The sequence below is a fragment of the Neopsephotus bourkii genome, unplaced genomic scaffold (assembly GCF_033783945.1).
Source record: "Neopsephotus bourkii isolate Nb327-2 ecotype Australia unplaced genomic scaffold, CSIRO-AGI_Nbou_v1 NB_838, whole genome shotgun sequence".
Classification (NCBI taxonomy): Eukaryota; Metazoa; Chordata; class Aves; order Psittaciformes; family Psittacidae; genus Neopsephotus; species Neopsephotus bourkii.
In genome coordinates this window covers 1,800,703-1,820,511 of record NW_026901334.1, presented here as the reverse complement: position 1 = coordinate 1,820,511, position 19,809 = coordinate 1,800,703, and the positions used below count along the sequence as shown (strand labels likewise).

Below are 19,809 nucleotides of genomic sequence, written 5' to 3'. Positions count from 1 at the left end.
GGGCTGTGATGGGGACGGGTGTTTGAGGGGCTCCGTGCTTCCTCTGCCACCCCATCCTCATCCTCATCCATAGGGCTCTACAGGAGCACAGCCAAGAGAAAACGGGATTCACCGTCCCCTGCTTGGGGAGGCACAAACGACCTCGGAGGAGGACGGAGCCAGGAGGGGCTCTGCTCCCGAGGAACACGGGGTGGGACAAGAGGAAACGGCCCCAGGCTGCACCAGGTTTAGATGGAGACCGGGAACACGTCCCAGGGCGAGGGGCTGAGCACAGGGCTCCGCTGAAAGCGAGGGGGACCCGGGGGAACGAGGGGCGAGCAGGGGCATGCGGGGAGCCCGCGGGCAGCGCTGCGGTTGCGTCCTGAGGCCAGCGGGGGGCGCTGTGCTGCGCACGCCGCGCTCGGGGGGCGGCCGCACTGGCGGGGGCGAGGCGGAAGGGAGCGGCGGGAGTCACGGCTCGCGTGTGCGAGCGGCGCCGCCTGCCGGTGGGAGGCCATCGAGGGGCAGCACCGGGGGTGCGCAAACACTTGGGACCCGGGTTCGAGACCCCCGGGGCTTTTTGGGGCCTCTCAGCGGCCAAGGGAGCGTCCCCAGGGGTGGAGAAGATCCCAAAGCAGGCTGGGATCAGAGCTTCAGGTGTGTTTATTGCCTGGGTCTGGCTCCTCCCGTCACTGTTACAGACGTTACGGTTCCGTTTTGGTGCTTGCAGGCTGGGGCTGAGGCGCTGTTGGTGACAATCGCTTCGTGCTTCCTTTGGGCCTGATTAAAGCTGAGAAGACCAAAGAGACAAAAGAAGCATCAAATAAGCAGGAACCCCCCCAAACTGATGCGGAAAAGGGGACAGAGCACAGCATGGGGTCCCCGGTGGGACAAGGGATGGGGACCTGGCCCTGGCCCCCATCACGGCTCCAGCCAGGGCATCCCTGAGGCGGGCGCACTCCAGGCACTGAGCTCCCCGGAGTCGGTGAAGTCCTTGGCAGCCACTTGGACGTGGAGCAGGGCCCCGGGGCGCAGGCCCGACAGCGTGAGGGACGTCCGCTCATAGGGACCGACCTGGGGGCACCACGGAGGCAGGGCCTTGCTCGGGGGCAGCCCTCGGCCGTGCCTCAGTTCCCCCGGCAGGGCTGGGCAGTACCATTGCAGCGACGGAGCCGTCCTCCTGCGCATAGCGGATGCGGTACCTCAGCGGGAAGTACTCCGGGAAGGGCCAGGACCCCGGGGGGCTCCACTCCAGCAGCAGCTTCGTGGTCTCCCCAGGGATGGGGGAGACCCTCACGGCCTCGGGGGGGTCCGGCTTTACTGGTGAAGCAGGGAGATAATGAAGGGGTGAGGGTGAGGGATCCGGCATGGGGGTGCTGAGTCCGTCAGCCCCATTGGCTGAGCTGTGAAATCATAGAACTGTAGAATCATGGAATGGGTTGGGATGCAGGGGCCTTAAAGCCTATCCAGTTCCACGGGCAGGGACCCCTTCCACTGGAGCAGCTTGCTCCAAGCCCCTGTGTCCAACCTGGCCTTGAGCACTGCCAGGGATGGGGCATCTCCAATCCCAGCTGTGGAAGTGACCTGAGACCCGGCAAATCATTGCACTGATGCTTCCCCATCCCAAGGAAAGGAGCAACCCAGAGGGGAGAGGCGCAAGGGAAGCCGCAGGGCTGGGTCAGGCCCAGGCGCACTGCTCAGGGGTGGACCAGCAGCACTCACTGATGCTCTCCAGCAGGAAGGGCCGGCTGGAGGAGGCAGCGCCCAGGGCGTTCACGGCCGTCACGTTCACCACGTAGGGGATGAGGGAGAAAACCTGCACGTTCCCAAAGGAGCAGCTCCGCGGCCCCGTGCGGATGCACTCACCCGCCTCTGTGTCCCCCCCAGCGCCGTGCCTGGGGGCAAAGGGGGCGCTGGGTGAGGCCCCGTGTACAATGCAGGCTATGGGGGGGCTTATCCAGCGCTGGGAGCCCCCCACTCACCTGTACGTGGCCAGGAAGGCGGTGTCGAGCAGCGGCTCAGGGGCCAGGGCCCAGGAGCAGTTCACTGCCTGCGGGTAGCTGATGGCCCAGCACTGCAGCGCAGGCGGAGCGGGGGGGTCTGCGGTGGGGGACAGCCACGGTCACCCCCTGCCTCCCTCTGCAGCGGGGAGCAGGGCCGCAGTGGGGCCGCGGTCACTCACAGCCCAGCCGCAGGCACTCAGAGCCCAGCCGCAGGCACTCACAGCCCAGCCGCAGGCACACCGTGCCCCAGGTCTCGCTGGTGCCGGGCTGGTGGCAGCTGTAGCGGCCCTCGTGGGCCAGGCTGGCGTTGGGCAGCACCAGCCCCGGTGCAGGATGCGCTCCCAGGACAGTGTCCCCCCGGCGCCATTCAGCCGTGCCCCCCGCTGCGGCCGGGCACTGCAGCAGCACCTCGGAGCCCAGGGTGCCGTACTGCACCCAGCAGCGCCCTGCGGACATGCAGCGGTCCCCATCAGGGGCCAAGGGGATGTGCCACAGTGATGGGATGGGGTGATGCTGGGGCGGGAGGGGTCTGTGCTCTGTTCCCAGCACCCCAGTGCCCCTCTCTCCCCACTGTCCCCAGCCTCATTGGTCCCCTCATGTCCCCAGACCCCCCAGTGTCCCTGTTCCTCCACCAGCAGTCCCCCCATACCTTTGCCCTCAGTCTCCCCACTGTCCCTTCCAGTGTCCCTATGGCTCTAGCCTTAGATGCCCTGTAATTGTATCCCCATGTCCCCCAGTGCCCCTGTACCTCCATCCCCGCTCCCTCCATCTCCATCCCCAGCCTTCCCAGTCTGCCCAGTGCTGTTATCTCCAGTCCCCACAGATTGCCCCATAACTCCATTCCAGACCCCTAGTCCCTCTATTGCTGGTCCCCCACGTTCCCCATACCTCCATCCCAGCTGCCCCAGCCCCTCAACCACCTTTCCCATGTGTCCCCATACCTCTGTCCCCACTGTCCCCATCCCCAGTGCTGCCCCTTGTGCTGTTGTAGGGCATGGTGCAGGCAGGTGCCACAAGAGCCACCACCCAAAGCCACCTCATGTCAAGGACACTCAGCAGAGCTGCCCAGTTCCAGCAGGGACCTGTGGGGACAGGCAGGACGGTCAAACCCCAGGGCAGGGGACAGCAGGGGCACCCCGGCCACAGGGACATTGCCCTAAAGCCGGGGGTTCAGACCCATCTCTGGGGCACCCCACTGTGCTGTGCCTCAGTTTACCCTCTGGCCATGCTGCAGTCCCTGGGGACAGGGGATGGTTTCTCCCTGCAGTGCCTGGATCCTGATGCTGGGAAGGCGGGGGGGGCAGACACAGGACCTGGGGTGTCCCCTGGGGTGTCCCATAGGGACCAGCAGCCGCCTCTGCGGTGCCATGCCCAGAACCGGGGTTTTGGGTCCCTCCAGACCTCAACCAGGGAAGGGGTCAATGCACTCGGGTGGCCCCCAGGCCCCTGGGGAGGGACTGTCCCTCATAGAGACCCCCAGACCCAGCCTGGGGGCTGAGCTCCCCGCTGTGACCAAGCCCAGCACCAAGGGACAGATCCTGCCCTTGTCACTGCCTCGCTTTCCCCCTCACCATGGCCGAGGGGCTCCCCGCGGTGCCCCCAGCCAGGCGCTGTGGGGCCCCCCCCCATCCCCAGCCCCGCACTCACCGCAGCGGGACCAGGCACCGGAGCACAGGATCTGGCAGCGCCGCAGGGGGAAGCCGCGGTCCCGGCCGGCCTCAGCGCACTTCCTCGCGCAGGAAACGCGGTCCCCAAGGGGGGGACCCGCTGCCAAGGGTGGCCCCACAGGAGCCCCTGTGCGTGGGGCTGCTCCTGAGGCCCAGACCCACAGGAAAGGGGTTTGGGTGCTGGCCAAGAAAGCTTCAACCCTTCCCATTCCCCCACCCTGCTGCCTTCATGGGGACATCGGGGCTGGAGCAGAAGCAGATGATGGCACCGGTCCCACACTGTCCCCCATAGCCCCCAGTACCCTCATCCCCCCCAGCCCCGAGATGAGCTCTCCTGTTTGTGTGAGTATAAATACTTTATTGCTGCTGGGCTGGGCTGTGTGTGGGGCTGCAGGGGGTGCACAGGGCCCCAGGGCTGGGGGGTGAGGGGGTGGGTACCACAGTGCTGCCAGGAGAAGCAAAGGGGCACAGAGGGTGCTGCCATGAGCGTGTCCGTGTCACTGCCTGTGCCACCATCCCCTCAGCAGCTCATCTGTCCTGCTCCTGCAGCCGCTGCATCCTCAGGATCTGGCACAGGAGTCTCTGCACGTCCTCATCCATGTGGCCCTGGGGTGGAAGGGACATTGGTGAGGACACCAAGGAGTCTTTGGGGAATCACCCTCCCAGGGAAGAGCTTCTGCCTTATCTCTAACCTGAACTTCCCCTGTTCCAGTCTGAACCAATCACCCCTTGTCCTATCACTGCAGTCCCTGATGCAGAGCCCCTCTCCAGCATCCTTGTAGCCCCCTTCAGACACTGGAAGCTGCTCTGAGGTCTCCACGCAGCTTCTCTTGTCCTGGGACTGATCAGCCCCAATGTTCTCAGGCTCTCATGTCCCCAGTCCCCCCCCAGCCACGTCCCCATCTCACCTGCACAGCGTAGAGCAGGTGGCTCCTGTACAGCTTCACCACTTTGCTGTGTCGCGTTTCTGTCTCCTGCAGGAGAGCCATGGGCTGTGAGCATGGGGCTGGCAAAGCCCAGAGCCCACCAAGCAAGGGGCACAGGACCGCTGGTACCCACCAGCAGCTTCTCCTCCAGCGCACGGATCCTGGCCTGGAGTGCAGCAGCATCGGGGGGTGACTGTGGTGCTCCCTGCGACTCGGGGAGGACCTTCAGGGCTTCCTTCAGTCTGAAGACCTCCTTCGAGAGCTCCGTGATCTGCAGGACACAGGGGTCACAGGCAGCGCTCAGACCCAGCCCTGGGGTCCACCATGGAGCCACCGTGGCTGTGACCACAGCACCACCGGGTGGCCCCGGGCAGAGCCAGCGCCTTCCCACCCATTCCCTCTGCCCCCCTTCCAGTCTTGGCTTTGGGAGGAAAAAAGGGGAACAGGGAAAAGGGCAAGTCCACACGGAGGTGTGTGTGTCCATGTGCATGTGTACGTGTGCAAACATGCATCTATGTGCAGGCACAAGGCTGCAAGCACGTGCAGTTGTGTGAACACATGGGTGTGCAGATAAGCATCGACATGCATGTGTGTATGTGCACACACATTTGTGTACATGTGTGTGCATGTTTGTGAGCACATTTCCCCTGCAACCTGGGCAGATCCTGAGCCATGTTTTGTATCACAGAATGAATCGGCCTGGTTTGTGTTGGAAGGGACCTTAAAGCTCATCCAGCTCCAACCCCTTCCACTGGAGCAGCTTGCTCCAAGCCCCTGTGTCCAACCTGGCCTTGAGCACTGCCAGGGATGGGGCAGCCACAGCTTCTCTGGGCACCCTGTGCCAGCGCCTCAGCACCCTCACAGGGAAGAGCTTCTGCCTAAGAGCTCAGCTCAGTCTCCCCTCGGGCAGGTTCAAGCCATTCCCCTTGGCCTGTCCCTACAGGCCCTTGTCCCAAGCCCCTCTCCAGTTCCCATCCACCCATCCCTACCTTCCTATCCCTGTCCCGGACGAGCCGGATCGATTCCTCAGCGTGACCGTGGAGCTCCCGCAGCTTCCGCGCCTCGTCCTGCGCCTCCGCCAGCTGCTTCTGCGCCGCACCCAGGCGCTCCTCGGCCGCCTGCCGCTCGCTCTTCATGAACAGCGCCTGCCGCTGCACCCGGAACACCTCCTCGCACGTCTTCTCGTGCCGCCGGCTCAGCTCCGCCAGGCGCTGCTCCAGCGCCGCCGCCTCCGCCCGCAGCCCGGCCTGCGCCGCCTCGTGCTGGCCCCGTGGCACCGCTCCCGCCAGCTCGGCCTGCAGCCGCTCGGCCTCGCGCCCCTTGGCCTCGGCGGCCGCCTCCAGCTGGGCCGCGCGCTCCCGCAGCGCCCGCGCCTGCTCCTCCAGCGCAGCGGTGACCCTCATGTGCTCGTCCCGCGGCACGCTGCCCTCCTCCTGCGCGCGCCGCACCCGCGCCAGCGCCTCCTCGTGCTCCCGACGCCCCACGGGCCGCGCGGCCAACTGCTCCCGCAGCGAGCCCAGCTCCGCCTCCCGCCGGCCCAGCGTCTCCCGCAGCTGCCCCAGCTGCGCCGTCACCTCCTCGTGCTGCCGCACCAGCTCCGCCACGCGCCGCTCCAGAGCCCCCGGTTCGGGGCTGCCCGCCGCCCGCCAGTCCCGTGCCTTGGCCTCCAGCTCCCTCCGCAGAGCCTCCGCCTCGGCCTCGGCGCGGCTGCAGCGCTCCAGCAGAGCCTCCTTCTCCCTCGACGCCTCCTCCAGGGAGGCCGTCACCCCCACGGCCTCCTTGCCGGCCTCCAGCCGTGCCTGCAGCTCCTTCACCTGCCGCTCCCGCTCCTCCAGCGCCGCCTGCGCCTGCCGCAGGGCTGCCCGGGCCTCTGCCAGCTCAGCACCAGCCGAGGAAGAGGAGGAGGACGAGGGCTCCGAGTCGCCCAGTGCTGCCTTGCACTTGCCACAGGTCCAGGCTGGCTCCTTGGCAGGCCGCTGTGGGGCTGTGCTCCCTTCCACCACCTGCTCCGGGGTTCCAGGCTGCCCCCCGGCTTCATCCCTCGCAGACAAGCCCCCGCGCTGCGCCCGCACCCGCTCCAGCTCCCGCTGCAGGGCCCTGTATTGGCTGATGGGCACAAAGTCCCCCGGTGTGGACGTGTCGCTCTCGTCCCGCTCATAGTTCTCCAGTACCTGCAATGGGGATGGTGAGGCCACCGGGGCCCAGAGGACAGACACAGGGAGGGACAGACGGACAGACAGGGACTTGCCTGTATTTTCTCCCTCAGCTCCTTGTTCTGCACGGTGAGGGACTGGACCTGCCCCTGCAGCGTGGCCAGCAGCTCCTCGGCCGAGGGGCTCAGCGTCTTCTTGGAGAGCAGCAGCTCTGCCCCTGCAGGGTGCAGGGGCTCTGGTTCTGCTCCCACTGCACGGTGTCACCCCCCCAAGGGCCACCCCGTACCTGGGAATTCAAGCGGGTCTCCCTCCTCATCCTGCAGCGTCTCGATGTCGTAGCTTGTGTTCTCCTTCTCATTCTGGGGGTGCAGAGGGGTGGTCAGCCCCCAACGCCCCAAGCCCCCGGTGCTGCCAGCGTCTACTCACACCTACCTCCACCGAGGACAAGCGGCTCTGCAGAGCCTCCACCTCCTTGCCCAGCCGCTCCTTCTCACCATCCCGCGCCGCCAGCCGCTGCTCCAGCTCCTGGATCTGTGGGGCCAGCACAGGGGTAGGGTCCCCTTCACTCCCACCAGAGTCCCAAAAGCATCCGCAGCACAAGGACCCCCTGGAGAGCCACCCCTTCAATGGCCTCACCTTCTTCTCCATGGAGCGCAGGGAGCTCTCATCCAGCTCTGCCCGCTAGCAGGACACAGAGAGAAATCAGGGAGGCATTAATGCTGCCCCATCCCTCCCATCCCCTCCAATCCCTAGGGACACGCTGGTCTCTCCCCACCTCCCGTCTCTGCTTTTCCTGCTGCTCCAGGCCCCGGATCTTCTGCAGGAACTGGGCCCTCTCCTGCCGCAGCCGCACGATCTCCTCGTAGGCGTCCCGGTCCTCCTGCAGGCACGTGGCTGCTGAGCCCCCATGCCCAGCCCTGACACCCCCTCCCCAGTGCCAGCCCCTCCTCACCAGGATCCTCACCACGTGCACACCATGCTCCAAGGGTGCAGGGAGCTTTTGGACACCACAGGGAGAAGGAAAGGCTCTGGCATGGCATAGACCACCCCACCCCCAGTGCCAGCTCAGGTGAGGGGTGTTTTGGACCCATGGTGTGGATAGGAAGGGGCTGATAGACAAAACAGGGGACTGGGATCTGGGTGCTGCACCCCAGGAGTGGGGATGAAGCCTCTGCTGCAGCTCAGGCCAGCCCATGAGCATCACCTCCACAGCAGGGCTGGGTGAAGCTGAGGAACCTTGCCCAGATTGGCCATGGTTTAGCGACCCTGCACTGGGGGTGGCTGCAGAGCTAAGGGAGACCCCCTCACCTGGCTGGGGGTGCCCAGGGGGGGCAGAGGGGCTTTCCTCTTCCTTGGGGTGCTGTTCTTCTCCCTCACAGATGATTGGCTGGGCGAAGATGTCTGCGGAGACACCAGGACAGAGGGGACATCACACATAAAGTGACTCCCTCCTTCCCGACCCACTGCCACCTCGGAGAGCCCCAGGGCTCCTGGGGACCCCCACCCTAGAGGGGGGCAGTCGGGCAGGCCCTTACCTGGGATGTCTGCTCAGCTGACTCCTCCTCTGTGGGGCAGAGTGGGAGGAAAGGGAAACTGGGGCAGTTTAGGGGTAATAGGGGCAGGCAGAGCTTGTGTGGGTGCAGGGGCACCCCTGTGTGTGCTCATACAAGGGTGGGCACTTAGGGGACATACGCATGTGCACAGGGGGACACGTGCATACAAGGGGCACACACAAATATGGGATACATGGGTGTGTAATTGCAGGGGTGCACACACATGTGCAGACACAAACACATGCACCCAGACCTGCACATGCAGACACGCATAGAAACACACGTGCACTTACACCCCCATGCTTGCAAGCACATGTGAACATGCATGTGCAAGCATGTGCAGACACCGAGACAGGCAACAGAGGCTCAGCACCACCTCCCTGCCCTGGGCTGGAGACAGCATGGGCAAAGGCACCCCCAGAGTGTGGGAAAAGGGGACCCGTGCCCCCCAGCCTTGCTCAGCCCTGGCAGCGTGCATCAGACAGCCTGACCCCAAAGGGTGGGAGCACCCCATGGGTCCAGCCCTATGGACAAGGAGCAGGGTGCATGGCTGCCTTACCACTGGCCCAGGAGCGGCGCTGAGCAGCCTCCTGCAGTAAGTGCTGGATGAGGGCATTGCCTGTGGCCAGGCTGTAGTGAGCAGCATCGTGACCTGTGGAGTCCACCACAGCCACCCGGGCGCCAGCGTTCACCAGCACCTCCACGGTCTCCACGCTGCCGTTCTCACAGGCCAGCATCAAGGCTGTCCTGAGCACAGTGATGAGGGCAGAGGTGAGGGTCCCATTCCCTCCATCTCCCCATCTGCTCCCAGCCCCACCAGTGCAGACTCACCTCCCCTGCAGGTCCCGGCTGTTGACGGCAGCGCCACGGTGCAGCAGGTACCGGCACAGCTCCGAGTGGCTCATCTTGGCTGCCAGGATCAGCGGGGTGAAGCCATCCTGGGTTCAGGAAGGACACAGAGACGAGGTTCAGATCCCCCCCATAGGGGGCAACTGTCATCTTCTGTCTTCCATGTGCCACTTCAGGGCGTGTTTCCATGCCATGTACTGCTGCTGTTCCCCCTGCAGTTCAGAGGCAGCCCCAGCCTGGCCCCCCCTGCTGCTCTGCACAGCACTGCAGGCGAGGAGCAGAGGGATCTCACCTTGTCCTTGATGTTCAAGGGAGCCTTGAAATCGCAGAGGATCTCGGAGCAGGAGATGCAGCCACTGAACGCTGCGGAGAGGACAGAGGCTGAGCCCTCTGCCTGCAGGGGGACAGGAGCAGCACAGGGCTGGTACTGTCCCCACTCACCTGCGTGGTGCAGCGCTGTTTGGCCACTGCCATCAGCCACGTCCACGGGGCACGAGGCCTGAGGGAGAGAGCCTGGGTTACAGGAGAACAGGGCACAGACAGACAGACTCCCTGGCACGGTGGAGGACCGGGCAGAGCTGGGAACCCCCATGCCAACCAGTGGCACTGGTGAGGGAAGGGAGCCCAAGGACATGAGGACACTACACTGGCACAGCACCCTCTCTCGCAGCACCATGCTCCCAGCCCCGGTACCTGCAGGAGCTTGCTGACACACTGCGGGTGGCCATGCTTGGATGCCAGATGCAGGGCAGTGTGACCTGGGGAGAGGGACACAGACAGCTCAGGGAACAGACAATGGTAAAGAGGACTGACTGGGTGACAGATAGATGGGCACACAGGAGGATCTGCTGGACTGGGGCTGAACAGGAAGGGAACATCCCGTGGGCATCATCGATCAGCGCTTTGGTCCCCCATAGAAAGATGGGACAATTTACAGGGGAGGCCATCACCTCCATCCCCAGAGCCCAACCAAGCAGGGAGCACTGGTGGCCCTGGGTGGAATGTGGCATTAGCCAGGGGCATCCAATGGCCATGCCCTCACCTGAGCTATCCTTGGTCATGGTATCCACACCGTGGGCCAGCATGGCCTCGAGGCAGTCCACGTTCCCCCGCATGGCGGCCAGGTGGAACCTGCAGCAAGAACAGGGGCTGTAGGACTCGGGTCCATGGTACCAGCCGTGTCCCCAGCCCCATGTCCCTGGTGTCCTAGGGATGGGGGCCAGCACTTACGCGGATTTGCCCTCTGAGTCCAGCTTGGTGGGGACCAGGCCCTTGCGGACGAGGAGGGATGTCACCTTTCCGGCATCATTGTACTCCACAGCTTGCAGGAGCTTCTCATCGTTCTTGGTCCAGTCCTGGCTCTGCAATGAAGCCCAGAGAAGGCTGTGATGGGTTGTGCCACCCCCAGGATGCTGGGCTGGGCTCAGGTGCCTTGTTCCCATCCCCATCCCTGCTATCTTCCACCCATCCCTATCCCCTGGGGTGCTGTGCTGCCTGACCCCCAGGTTTAGCTGGAATGAGGGTCCCCTTCAGCCTCTGCTCCAGTTCATAGCTCCTAGATTAGGAGATTTACAGCCCTGGTTTAGCTGTGGCTGGGGCAGACTATGACCAGGAAGGACTTGGGAAGGAGCCAACACTGCCTGCAGGTTTGCCCCTGCCATCCCAGTGACGCCGGTGCTAAACACAGCCAGCACCGTGAGGCACCTGAGCCCCATCCCTGCCTGGGTGTCCCCATTGAGCCCATTCCCAGCCCTGCTCTGCTCTCTAAGAGGACCAAGCCAGGGCAAGCGCAGTTGATAGCTCGAGCAGATCCCCTGGGATGGCTCCAGCCTCCCTTGGATACAAGGGCACAACGCTGTGTGCCCACCCCTGCAGGGCTGGGGCTGGATGGGGACTTGCTGACAGCGATCCCACAGATCCCAGTGCTGCGGGAGCAACCCAGGAAGCCCGGGATTCATCCCGCAGCCCATGACGACGAAGTGGAGCTCGCTGCGGCCGCGGCAGCAGGAAATGGATGTCACCCTTGGGAGCTGCTTCCATCCTGCCCCTCACCAGCCTGATGGCAGCACCAGGCAGGGGACCTGCGCCCCTGCGCGCACCCGGAGGCCCTGCAAGCCCCTGCAGCCCTGCGGGGCCAGGGGACTCTGGAATAAAGCAGTGTCCCAGGGTTACTGGGCAAACTGGGCGGGCAGCGCCTGCCCCCATACCCTGTCATGCAAGGACAAAGCAGGTTGGAGAGGACGCAGCCGAGCTCCGGGCCCGGGATGGAGGTGGAGGGGGCCCGATGGGGCGGGGGTGACACGGCTTACCCGGGAGGACGTGACCGGAGGGGACGGGAGATGGAGGTCGGGGACGTACCGCGAAGGAGGCGGCGGCACAGAGGCAGATCTGCTTCATGGTGCTGAGGAGCAGGCGGCGGGCGGCCATGCACCCCTTGCCCCCCGCCTGGGCGAGGGCAGGCTGCGGCTCCAGGCCGGGGCGCCCAGCACCCAGCTCGGACCAGCATCGCTGCCCGGCAGCGGCCGGCTCCTGCCGCAGTGGGAGCCGGGATCCGCCTCCCTCCATCCCCCTGTCCCTCCTTCTTTCCCTCCTTCCCTCCCTCCCTCCTCGGCGTCCAGAGCTCCAGCCAGCACCGCATCCCTACAGGGAGCAGGTACCAAGGTCCCAGCCACGAACCAGAACCCATACTGGTCCCAGTTAAAGTGGGAAGGGTTTGGGGCTGGGGGGGGCACCTTTCCCACCCCATGCTCAATCTGAGGCAGCAGGGCACCCCAAAACAAGGGCATGAGCATCCTCCTGACACCTCCCCGAGGAGGGGGTCATGGGACCCCCAGCCCAGGGGGGCACAGACCAACCTCCCACCACAGCCCCGGCGCCGAGGGAGAGCAGGACCCTGCCTGTGTCTCAGGGGTTCAGCAAACTCCCCCCTCAAGGAGGGAACCCCAAGATGCAAAGGGCCCCAGGGCAGAACCCCAGGAGCCTCCCGACCCTTCCCACTTGCAGAAGGGGAAGTGTCTAGGGGAAAGTGAGGCACAGAGCACCCCAACCTATGTGTCCGCAGTGCCTGTGTGCACCCAGCGCGCTGGGGCCAGCACCGTCACCCTCTGCCCGGTGTGGAGGAAGGTGAGAGCCCGCGGCCCCGAGCCAGGTGCTGAATAATAGAGGAGCCCGGACAGGCTGGGTCCAGGCTGTGAGGCACTGGAAACCTGGCAGCGTCCCCCAGCAGGGGACCCGCGACCCGCTTCCCCCTCCCTGCTGCTGCCCTTGTCCCTGTGCTCTGCCCCGGGTGCACCCTTGGGCACACGGGGAGCTCGACCCCACCACTCAAAGCGGCAGCGCCGACCTCCATGGGGCCGCTGTCCCCCCGGCGAGCACCCACCCCACATCCCAGGGCAGGTCAGCACATCCATCCCTGCCACATGGGGGCATCCCGAGGGAGGGCCCCGGGTCCTCACATCCCTGCGGACACCGGGGGCAGGTCCCTGTGTCCCCGTGTCCCTGCGGGTGCCACTCACGTCCGCCTTCTTGAACTTGGCCTTCAGGCTCTTCATGGCAGCTCCAGCCTCAGGGACGGGTCCAGGCCGCGCTCGGGGCTCTCTCCTCCGCCGATCTCAGCCGAGGACCCCCAGCCCCGTCCCCGCTGCTGTCACCCGGCAGCCGCAGCGCCCAGCGAGGGGGGGCCCCGGGCCCTGGGGTTGGGTTACAGCCCGGGTGCGGTTACAGCCGGGCAGCGGGGGGGGACACGGGGAGGGGGCCAGGCCCCGAGGGAGTTCCATGAGCCCCTGAACGCCCACGGACGGGGGGCGAGCGGACATGGCTGGGCCGGGACAGGCCGGGAGGGCCGCTGGGGGGGATGAGGGCAGCAGGGTCGGGCTCCACCGCGCTCTCAGGGCTCTGCGGGTGCAGGAAGGGGGGGCCACGGCTGAGGCCATGGAGAGGCCACCCCCTGCCCGGCCTCCCTGCCCTGGCAACCCCTGCCCTCGTCTGGCACCGCTTGCCCTCACCTTGCCTTGCTTTTCCTTGCCTTACAGAGGCCCCATCCCTGCCCTGGCTCCCCCATCCCGCTCCCCGACACTAGGGCTGGGATAAGGACGGGGGGGGGGGGCACAGCCAAGACCGGGCACAGCGAGAGGACCCCCCCAACAACCCCGCGCCCTCCCTTTTGCCCGACACAAAGATGGCGGCGGCGCCGCCTCAGTCCCGGCCGTGCCTCCGCATGCGCGCATGCGCCGGGCCCCGCTGCGCGCTTCCGCCCGCGCTCGGTGCTGGCAACAATGGTGGGAGCGGCGGCCGCGCCGGGCCATGGCGGTGAACTACGCGGCCGGGCTCTCGCCCTACTCGGACAAGGGCAAGTGCGGGCTCCCCGAGGTGAGCGCGGAGCGGCGGCACCCCCGGGGGACTCGGGGCCTTGCAGCGGCCGCTGGCGTTCCCATGGCAACCGCGGCACCGGCCCCCTGGGGGGAACCCAGAGCGAGGGACCCCTTTGTGCGCCCCCAGCCCCCGGATCCCTCCTCGTTGGCCTCCAGCACCAGGGGCCTTGTCCACAGCCCCTCTCCAGGTCCCCTGCAGCCCTTTCAGGCACTGGAGCTCCCCTTAAGGGGCCTTCTCCAGGCTGAGGATGCTCTTTCTGCTTAAATGCTTTTGTCAGTGAGGTGGACAAGAAGGGGTTGCGCCTTGCTGTGTCTCTGTGGGCAGGCTCTGTCCCTGTTCCTTCCATTCCCGTGGTGTTTGTCTCCTTTGCTCAGATCTTTGACCCGCCGGAGGAGCTGGAGAGGAAGGTTCGGGAGCTGGCAGACTTGATCAGGAGCTCCTCCAATGTGGTGTTCCACACCGGGGCTGGAATCAGCACTGCCTCGGGCATCCCTGACTTCAGGTAAGGGCCGCAGGAGAGGAGTTGGGAGGCTCCTGTAAAGCTCTGGGTGCTGCCCCAGCTGGAACAGCTCCGGTTTTAACACCCCTTTGGTGTTAGGCTATGCCCATAGAATCATGGAGTGGTTTGTCCTGGAAGTGACCATAAAGCTCCTCCAGCTCCAACCGCTGCCATGGGCAGGGACCCCTTCCACTGGAGCAGCTTGCTCCAAGCCCCTGTGTCCAACCTGGCCTTGAGCACTGCCAGGCATGGGGCAGCCACAGCTTCTCTGGGCACCCTGTGCCAGCGCCTCAGCACCCTCACAGGGAAGAGCTTCTGCCTTATCTCCAACCTGAACTTCCCCTGTTTCAGTCTGAACCCATCACCCCTTGTCCTATCACTGCAGTCCCTGATGCAGAGCCCCTCTCCAGCATCCTTGTAGCCCCCTTCAGACACTGGAAGCTGCTCTGAGGTCTCCACTCAGTTTCTCTTCTCCAGGCTGAACAGCCCCAGTGTTCTCAGCCTGGCTCCATACTGGAGGTGCTCCAGCCCCTGATCACCCCCATGGGCACCCTCCCTGTGCTCTGCTTCCCTCAACAACCAAATCACTGGTGACCACATTCATTCTGCAGTGCCTCCCTCCTCCATTGACAGGGCACACAGTTCATTTCCGACTGTCCTCAGGTCCTGAGCTCTCTGTTCTCTCTTTCTGTCCCCACTGCTGCAGGGGGCCCAATGGTGTCTGGACTATGGAAGAGAAGGGGCTCTCCCCAAAATTTGATACCACCTTCGAGAGTGCCAGACCCTCCAAGACTCACATGGCTCTGCTGGGGCTGCAGAGGGTCGGCATCCTGAAATTCCTGGTCAGCCAGAACGTGGATGGCCTTCACGTGCGCTCCGGATTCCCAAGGTACTGCCTCTCCTGCCTTGTCTCCGGGTTCCTGATCCCTTTCCCCACGCTGCCACGTGGCTGTTCTTGCTGCCTGATAAGCAACAGCCTCGTGTGCAAGTGTTTGGTGCTGGGGATTGAGCTCCAAGGCTGGCTTGGAAGCCGTGTCTGATGTGGGGAGCCCATGGAAGGGCGACATAAACCAGCTTGAACTGAAGAGAGGTTATGGCAGTAATGCAGAGGGTGGTGAAATGAAACCAGCCTCGGTTGATGCTCTCTAGATGGACACCCAGAAACCATTCGTTGGTCACGGTGTCGGGCTGTCGCATGTTGTCACCCACCAGCTGCCTGGCTGGAGCTGTCGGTGCCACTGTGAGCAGGGCCTGGGGAAGGACACGTTGGCTTCAAGCAGGGCACATGCTCCTGGGAGGTGGGCTCAGAGCACATGGGCCTTTCCACTGCCTCTGTACCTATCCAGAGGGGTGAAGGGACTGCAGGGAGGATGAAACTGCTGCTGCTGGTTGCAGAGCCACGTGGTGCCCTGTTTGACCAGCGCTGTCTCACACAGCACTGGATCTTGAGCTACTTTTACACTTTGCTTAGACTGAATTTCTTGAGAGAAAATAAAGACAGTGCCACCCCAGAGGTGAAAGCAGGGTGCTTACAGAGCATTTTGCCTCTCAGTACGTTTGCAGAACTGCAATGGCAGCAAGGAGGAGAGAGTCCCACAGTTGGGACCAGTCTGATGTACCTGTGGTGAAATCAGGGACCCTGCATGGCCCTGTTCCCTCTGCAGGGAGCTGCAGTGTGTGGAGCAAGGGTACAGCATCTGCTCCCCGTGTGGTGGGGACTGAGCTATGTTTAGTCGTGGCTGTTTCAGAGGTGTCCTCAAAGGAACCCACCTCTCCATTAGCGCTCCTGGCAACAAGGCTCTTCAGCCTGTTATAAAAGCCATTTCCAGCACTTAGGCCAGCAGGCAATTGTCTTGTGAGGCAAAGTGCTTGGAGCTGCCTGGAAAGGGAAGGGAAGAGCCCCTGAATTCAAGTCATGAAATAAAATGGAGTTGGGATGGGAGCAAGGAGCATGAATGGAACCTTGGAGAGGATGTGTCTCATGATCATCTTCAGCCATCGGTGGCTGAGCTGCCTCCCAGGGGGAAATTCCAGTTATTAAAAGCCCTCAGTCCTGCACCACATTTGGCTTTTGAAACTAAACAACCATGGGAAAAAGAATAGGAAATAAGAACGAGAACCCAGCCGTGCTCCCTGCAGCCCATTGCTGCTGGCGCCCGCTGGTTTAGCACAGCTCATCCACACAAGTAGAGCATGTGCTTAAGTAAGTGCTGCTGAACTGAGGCCAAAACGGGAAATCGAGTCAGTCCTGTCTCCATCCACCCTGAAGGAGGTTCCCAGTCACCATGGGGCTCGCAGGAACACAGGGAGAGCATGGCCTTATTTTCCTCTGGCTTCTACATTGAGCTCAAGGGGAGTTTGAGTCAAAACAAGCAGCGAAAGAGCCATGCAAGGACAGGCAGGAACAGCAGGAGCTGGGAAGAGCAAAGCTCCAGGTTCCCACTGGGCGCAGAGGTTTGAGGCTGGATCAGAACAGGGGCTGGAACTGGTGCTGCAGATGGAAGTGTTTGCAATGAAAAGGCTGGGCCGTGCTGTCCTTCCTCTCAGTCCCCGTTGTGGTGGCCATGGCACAGAACTGCTCCCAGCCCGCAGTGGAGGGAGCCTCAGAGGTGCAGGGTCTTGGTGAGGAGGGGGCTTGGGCAGCTTGCTCCATTGTCCCAGCTCACCTCTGGTGTTCCTCCTGCAGGGACAAGCTGGCCGAGCTCCACGGGAACATGTTTGTGGAAGAGTGTGTGAAGTGTGGCAAGTACGTGAGCCCAGAGCCGGGCGGTGGGAGCCTGCTGGTGTCCCCAGGGACTGATGGAGGCGCTGGACACGTGATGGGGTTGTCGCTCAGTTTGGGGGGGGGGCATAGGCAGATCTGTCCCTCTGAATCCTAAGCCCTGTGAAACAATGGGAAATGAGCATTCTGGGAATTCTCCGGTGCCTGGGACGCCCTTGGCAAACCCTGCTCCTCGTGGCAAGGCGGGCTGCCTGCAGCAGTGTCTGCCAGCGGGAGAGAGCAGAGCAGAGGAGGTTGCTGCAGGCTGGTTTGTAGCAGACTGGTGCTGTTGGTCAGAGCTGCCATCAGCAGCACCAGGATAGAAACACAGGCAGAGATCAATGAAGGACTGGGATGCTGCAGCCATTGCCTGTGGCTCTGAGCTGTCCTCACAGTGCAGAGGGTGAGGGGTGAGCTGTGCCATGATGCAGGGTGGGTGTTTCACAGCGGGTGCCACCTATTCCTGACCAGCCCCGTGTCTCTTGCAGGCAGTACGTGCGGGACGCCGTGGTGGGCAGCATGGGGCTGAAGCCCACGGGCAGGCTCTGCAGCGTCACCAAAGCCCGGGGGCTGCGGGCCTGCAGGTGCGTCTGTGGGGACACGGGATGGGGACAATGCCCTGCTGTGGGATGGCAGCTTGCAAGCCCCTTCCCCTCCAGCAGCATGCACTGCCCTGGAGCTGCTTGCTTCCATAGGGAAATGGTTCCAGCTCTGCAGCTGGAGGTACCCTGAGGTGATCTGGCATCCAGACACGTTCCATGTGCCCCTCGTGCTTCCTCACCCAGGCTGGCCAGGCCCAGCACAGCTGCTTTTCCCATCCAGGGGGGGTGTAGAGCTGGGGACTCAGGGCCGTAGGGCAGAGCTCTGCTGGCTCCAGTCTGATGCTGGGGAGTGAAAGGCTCATCCCAGCTCTCAACAGGATCCACGCTGCTGTCCTGTCTCCTGGGGCACTTCAGCTGCTGTTCCTGCTTGGCAGGGCACACCACTAAAGCCACTGTGTGTGTTTTCTAGAGGGAAGTTAAGAGACACCATTCTGGACTGGGAAGATTCCCTGCCCGACCGCGACCTCACGCTGGCAGATGAAGCCTGCAGGTACCGTGCTGGGGCTCCCCACACTGCAGGAGGCTGCCTGGGCTCTGCCTGCAGCACTCTGCCCATGGGCTGACCCACTCTGGCTTTGCCCATCTGCACCTCACAGCCCTAGGCTGCTCCCCACAGCACAGCAACACCCAGTCCTGCCCCAGAGAGTGGCCAAGAGAAACCACTGCAGACTCCTTGCACCATGGCTGGGAAGCTTGTAGAGTCCACACTGGAGCAGGGTAGGAGAAGCAGCCTGCAAACAGGCACAGCTCTCTCTCTGCCCTGGGTGTTTTGTCTCCTCCCTGCAGGAAAGCTGATCTCTCCATCACTCTGGGGACCTCTCTGCAGATCAAACCCAGCGGCAACCTCCCACTGATCACGAAGAAGAGAGGAGGGAAGCTGGTCATTGTCAACCTACAGGCAACCAAACACGTGAGTGAGAGCATTCTGGCTGCTGGCCGGCTCCTTTCCCCTCACATCACTTGTTCCAGCCCCGTCACAGGGTGGCTGGGCAGAAGAGTGGCCTCACTTAGCAGGCAGACAGGCTGAGCATCCCTGGTTGGAGGGTTTAAACCTGCAGTAAACCCATGGAAATGTGTAGAAATCCTGACATATCCTCTGGTGAATTCCAGCCTGGTGAAATAACCTCACACACGTGCCCATACCACAGGGCAGTTGGGTTCCTGTTCAGGCCTGGTTTGGTGCTCTAACTGTCCAAAGTGTTTGAATTCCCAGAGCTGGGAGTTTCTGGGGTGTTGTTGGAGCTCCCTTGTCCCTGTCCCCTGGCCTGGGCTCGCAGCCAGGCTCTGTGTCCATATCCCCGTCTCAGCTGCATTCTGAAGTGCACCCTGGTAGAGTGGTTAGGGAGCGGAGCCAGACAGGTCAGTTCATGTTCCACCAGGGATGATTCCTTGGGGACAGGAGCCCCGGAGCCTGCGTGCAGCTGAGCTGTCACCCAGGCCCTGTCCCTGTGCACTCCCTGGCAGCGTTCAAGGCCCAGTTGGACACCGCCTTGGGCGACATGGTCTGGTGTGAGGCATCCCTGCCCATGACAGGGGATTGGAACTGGATGATCTTAACGTCCTTTCCAACCCAACCTGTTCTATGATGCTTCTGTTCTTGCCCATGGTATGGAGTTTGGACTTGACGGTCTTTAAAGGTCTCCTCCAACCAAAACCATTCTGTGGTTCTACCGTCCCCCTGCTTGCCCCAGGACAAACAGGCTGACCTCCGCATCCACGCTTACGTTGACGATGTGATGACGAAGCTGATGAAGCACTTGGGGCTGGAGGTGCCGGAGTGGACGGGGCCGGTGGTGGTGGAACATGCGGAGCTCTCCAAGCCCGAGCAGCTCTGCAGGTTTGAGGCTGGGGCTCAAGGGCTGTGCAAGGAGGAGCCGCTCTCCCAGCACAACGGCACGGGCGGGCTGAGCCCTGACCTTGGGACCACACTGGTGGAACGCCGTGACAGCCTGAAGCAGGAGTGTCCCAGCCCGGACATGGGGCCAACAAGGGTGAAGAAGATGAAGGTAGAGCCTCTCATCACCTGACCCAGACTGTTCCCTGCCTGTCCAGATGCTCTGTGCCACTTTTCCTACCGACTTTTTTTAATACCCTGAAACACTGTCCCCTTTTTTATGTAAGTATTAAAAACACTCGGATCATGACTCGGGGCATCTGTGCCCACGGGCCCAGGCAGGGCACCTGAGATATACCGAGCCCCTTGTTCCTCCTCTGCAAGGAGGTGGTTGTGGGGCACCCCTCAGACCTCAGGGGGTTGAGGGACAGGGTGCTGAGGCAGCTGGTGCCACCCCGACTGAAGCCAGGGCTGGGCAGTGGGTGCCTGGTCCCGCTGCCTCTGGCCGTGCCCACAGCTCTGGTGCAGCACCCAGCATGGTCCGGCCATGGGCCATGGCTCTGCTGTGCACTATTGCCTGTGGCAGCCAGGCTCGAGGTGTCCCCACCCCAG

The 19,809-nt window shown here is 63.4% G+C and overlaps 3 protein-coding genes across 7 annotated transcripts; 1 reads left to right on the top strand and 2 right to left on the bottom strand.

Annotated features, from left to right (window-relative positions):
• Positions 1-842: 842 nt before the first annotated feature.
• EBI3 (Epstein-Barr virus induced 3) lies at positions 843-3,880 on the bottom strand. Of its 2 annotated transcripts, XM_061356122.1 has the most exons (7): positions 3,630-3,880; positions 2,924-3,064; positions 2,204-2,428; positions 1,962-2,079; positions 1,702-1,874; positions 1,136-1,299; positions 845-1,053 (listed from the first exon to the last, which is right to left on the bottom strand). In XM_061356122.1, the coding sequence occupies exons 1-7, from the start codon at positions 3,856-3,858 to the stop codon at positions 901-903; spliced, it is 1,203 nt and encodes a 400-aa protein (XP_061212106.1). In that variant the 5' UTR covers positions 3,859-3,880; the 3' UTR covers positions 845-900. The 2 variants fall into 2 exon arrangements, with proteins under 2 accessions (XP_061212107.1, XP_061212106.1); XM_061356123.1 differs by lacking the exon at positions 2,204-2,428 and having other exon boundaries at positions 843-1,053.
• Positions 3,881-3,986: 106 nt separating this feature from the next.
• On the bottom strand, positions 3,987-12,876 carry ANKRD24 (ankyrin repeat domain 24). Of its 2 annotated transcripts, none has more exons than XM_061355937.1 (19): positions 12,646-12,876; positions 10,361-10,491; positions 10,173-10,261; positions 9,824-9,888; positions 9,572-9,629; positions 9,423-9,493; positions 9,113-9,219; positions 8,841-9,028; positions 8,264-8,292; positions 8,037-8,129; positions 7,504-7,608; positions 7,365-7,409; positions 7,161-7,259; positions 7,015-7,087; positions 6,824-6,945; positions 5,565-6,746; positions 4,709-4,846; positions 4,558-4,623; positions 3,987-4,255 (listed from the first exon to the last, which is right to left on the bottom strand). In XM_061355937.1, exons 1-19 carry the CDS (start codon positions 12,679-12,681, stop codon positions 4,178-4,180), a joined length of 2,775 nt encoding a protein of 924 aa, XP_061211921.1. In that variant the 5' UTR covers positions 12,682-12,876; the 3' UTR covers positions 3,987-4,177. The 2 variants fall into 2 exon arrangements, with proteins under 2 accessions (XP_061211921.1, XP_061211920.1); XM_061355936.1 differs by lacking the exon at positions 12,646-12,876 and adding an exon at positions 11,489-11,719.
• Positions 11,723-19,507, top strand: SIRT6 (sirtuin 6). 3 transcript variants are annotated; one of them, XM_061355942.1, is made up of 8 exons: positions 11,723-11,783; positions 13,876-14,003; positions 14,707-14,889; positions 16,687-16,746; positions 17,250-17,345; positions 17,773-17,853; positions 18,150-18,273; positions 19,055-19,507. In XM_061355942.1, the coding sequence occupies exons 3-8, from the start codon at positions 14,729-14,731 to the stop codon at positions 19,388-19,390; spliced, it is 858 nt and encodes a 285-aa protein (XP_061211926.1). In that variant the 5' UTR covers positions 11,723-11,783; positions 13,876-14,003; positions 14,707-14,728; the 3' UTR covers positions 19,391-19,507. The 3 variants fall into 3 exon arrangements, with proteins under 3 accessions (XP_061211926.1, XP_061211924.1, XP_061211925.1); XM_061355940.1 differs by lacking the exon at positions 11,723-11,783 and adding an exon at positions 13,339-13,498; XM_061355941.1 differs by lacking the exons at positions 11,723-11,783; positions 16,687-16,746 and adding an exon at positions 13,339-13,498.
• The last annotated feature ends 302 nt before the right edge of the window (positions 19,508-19,809 follow it).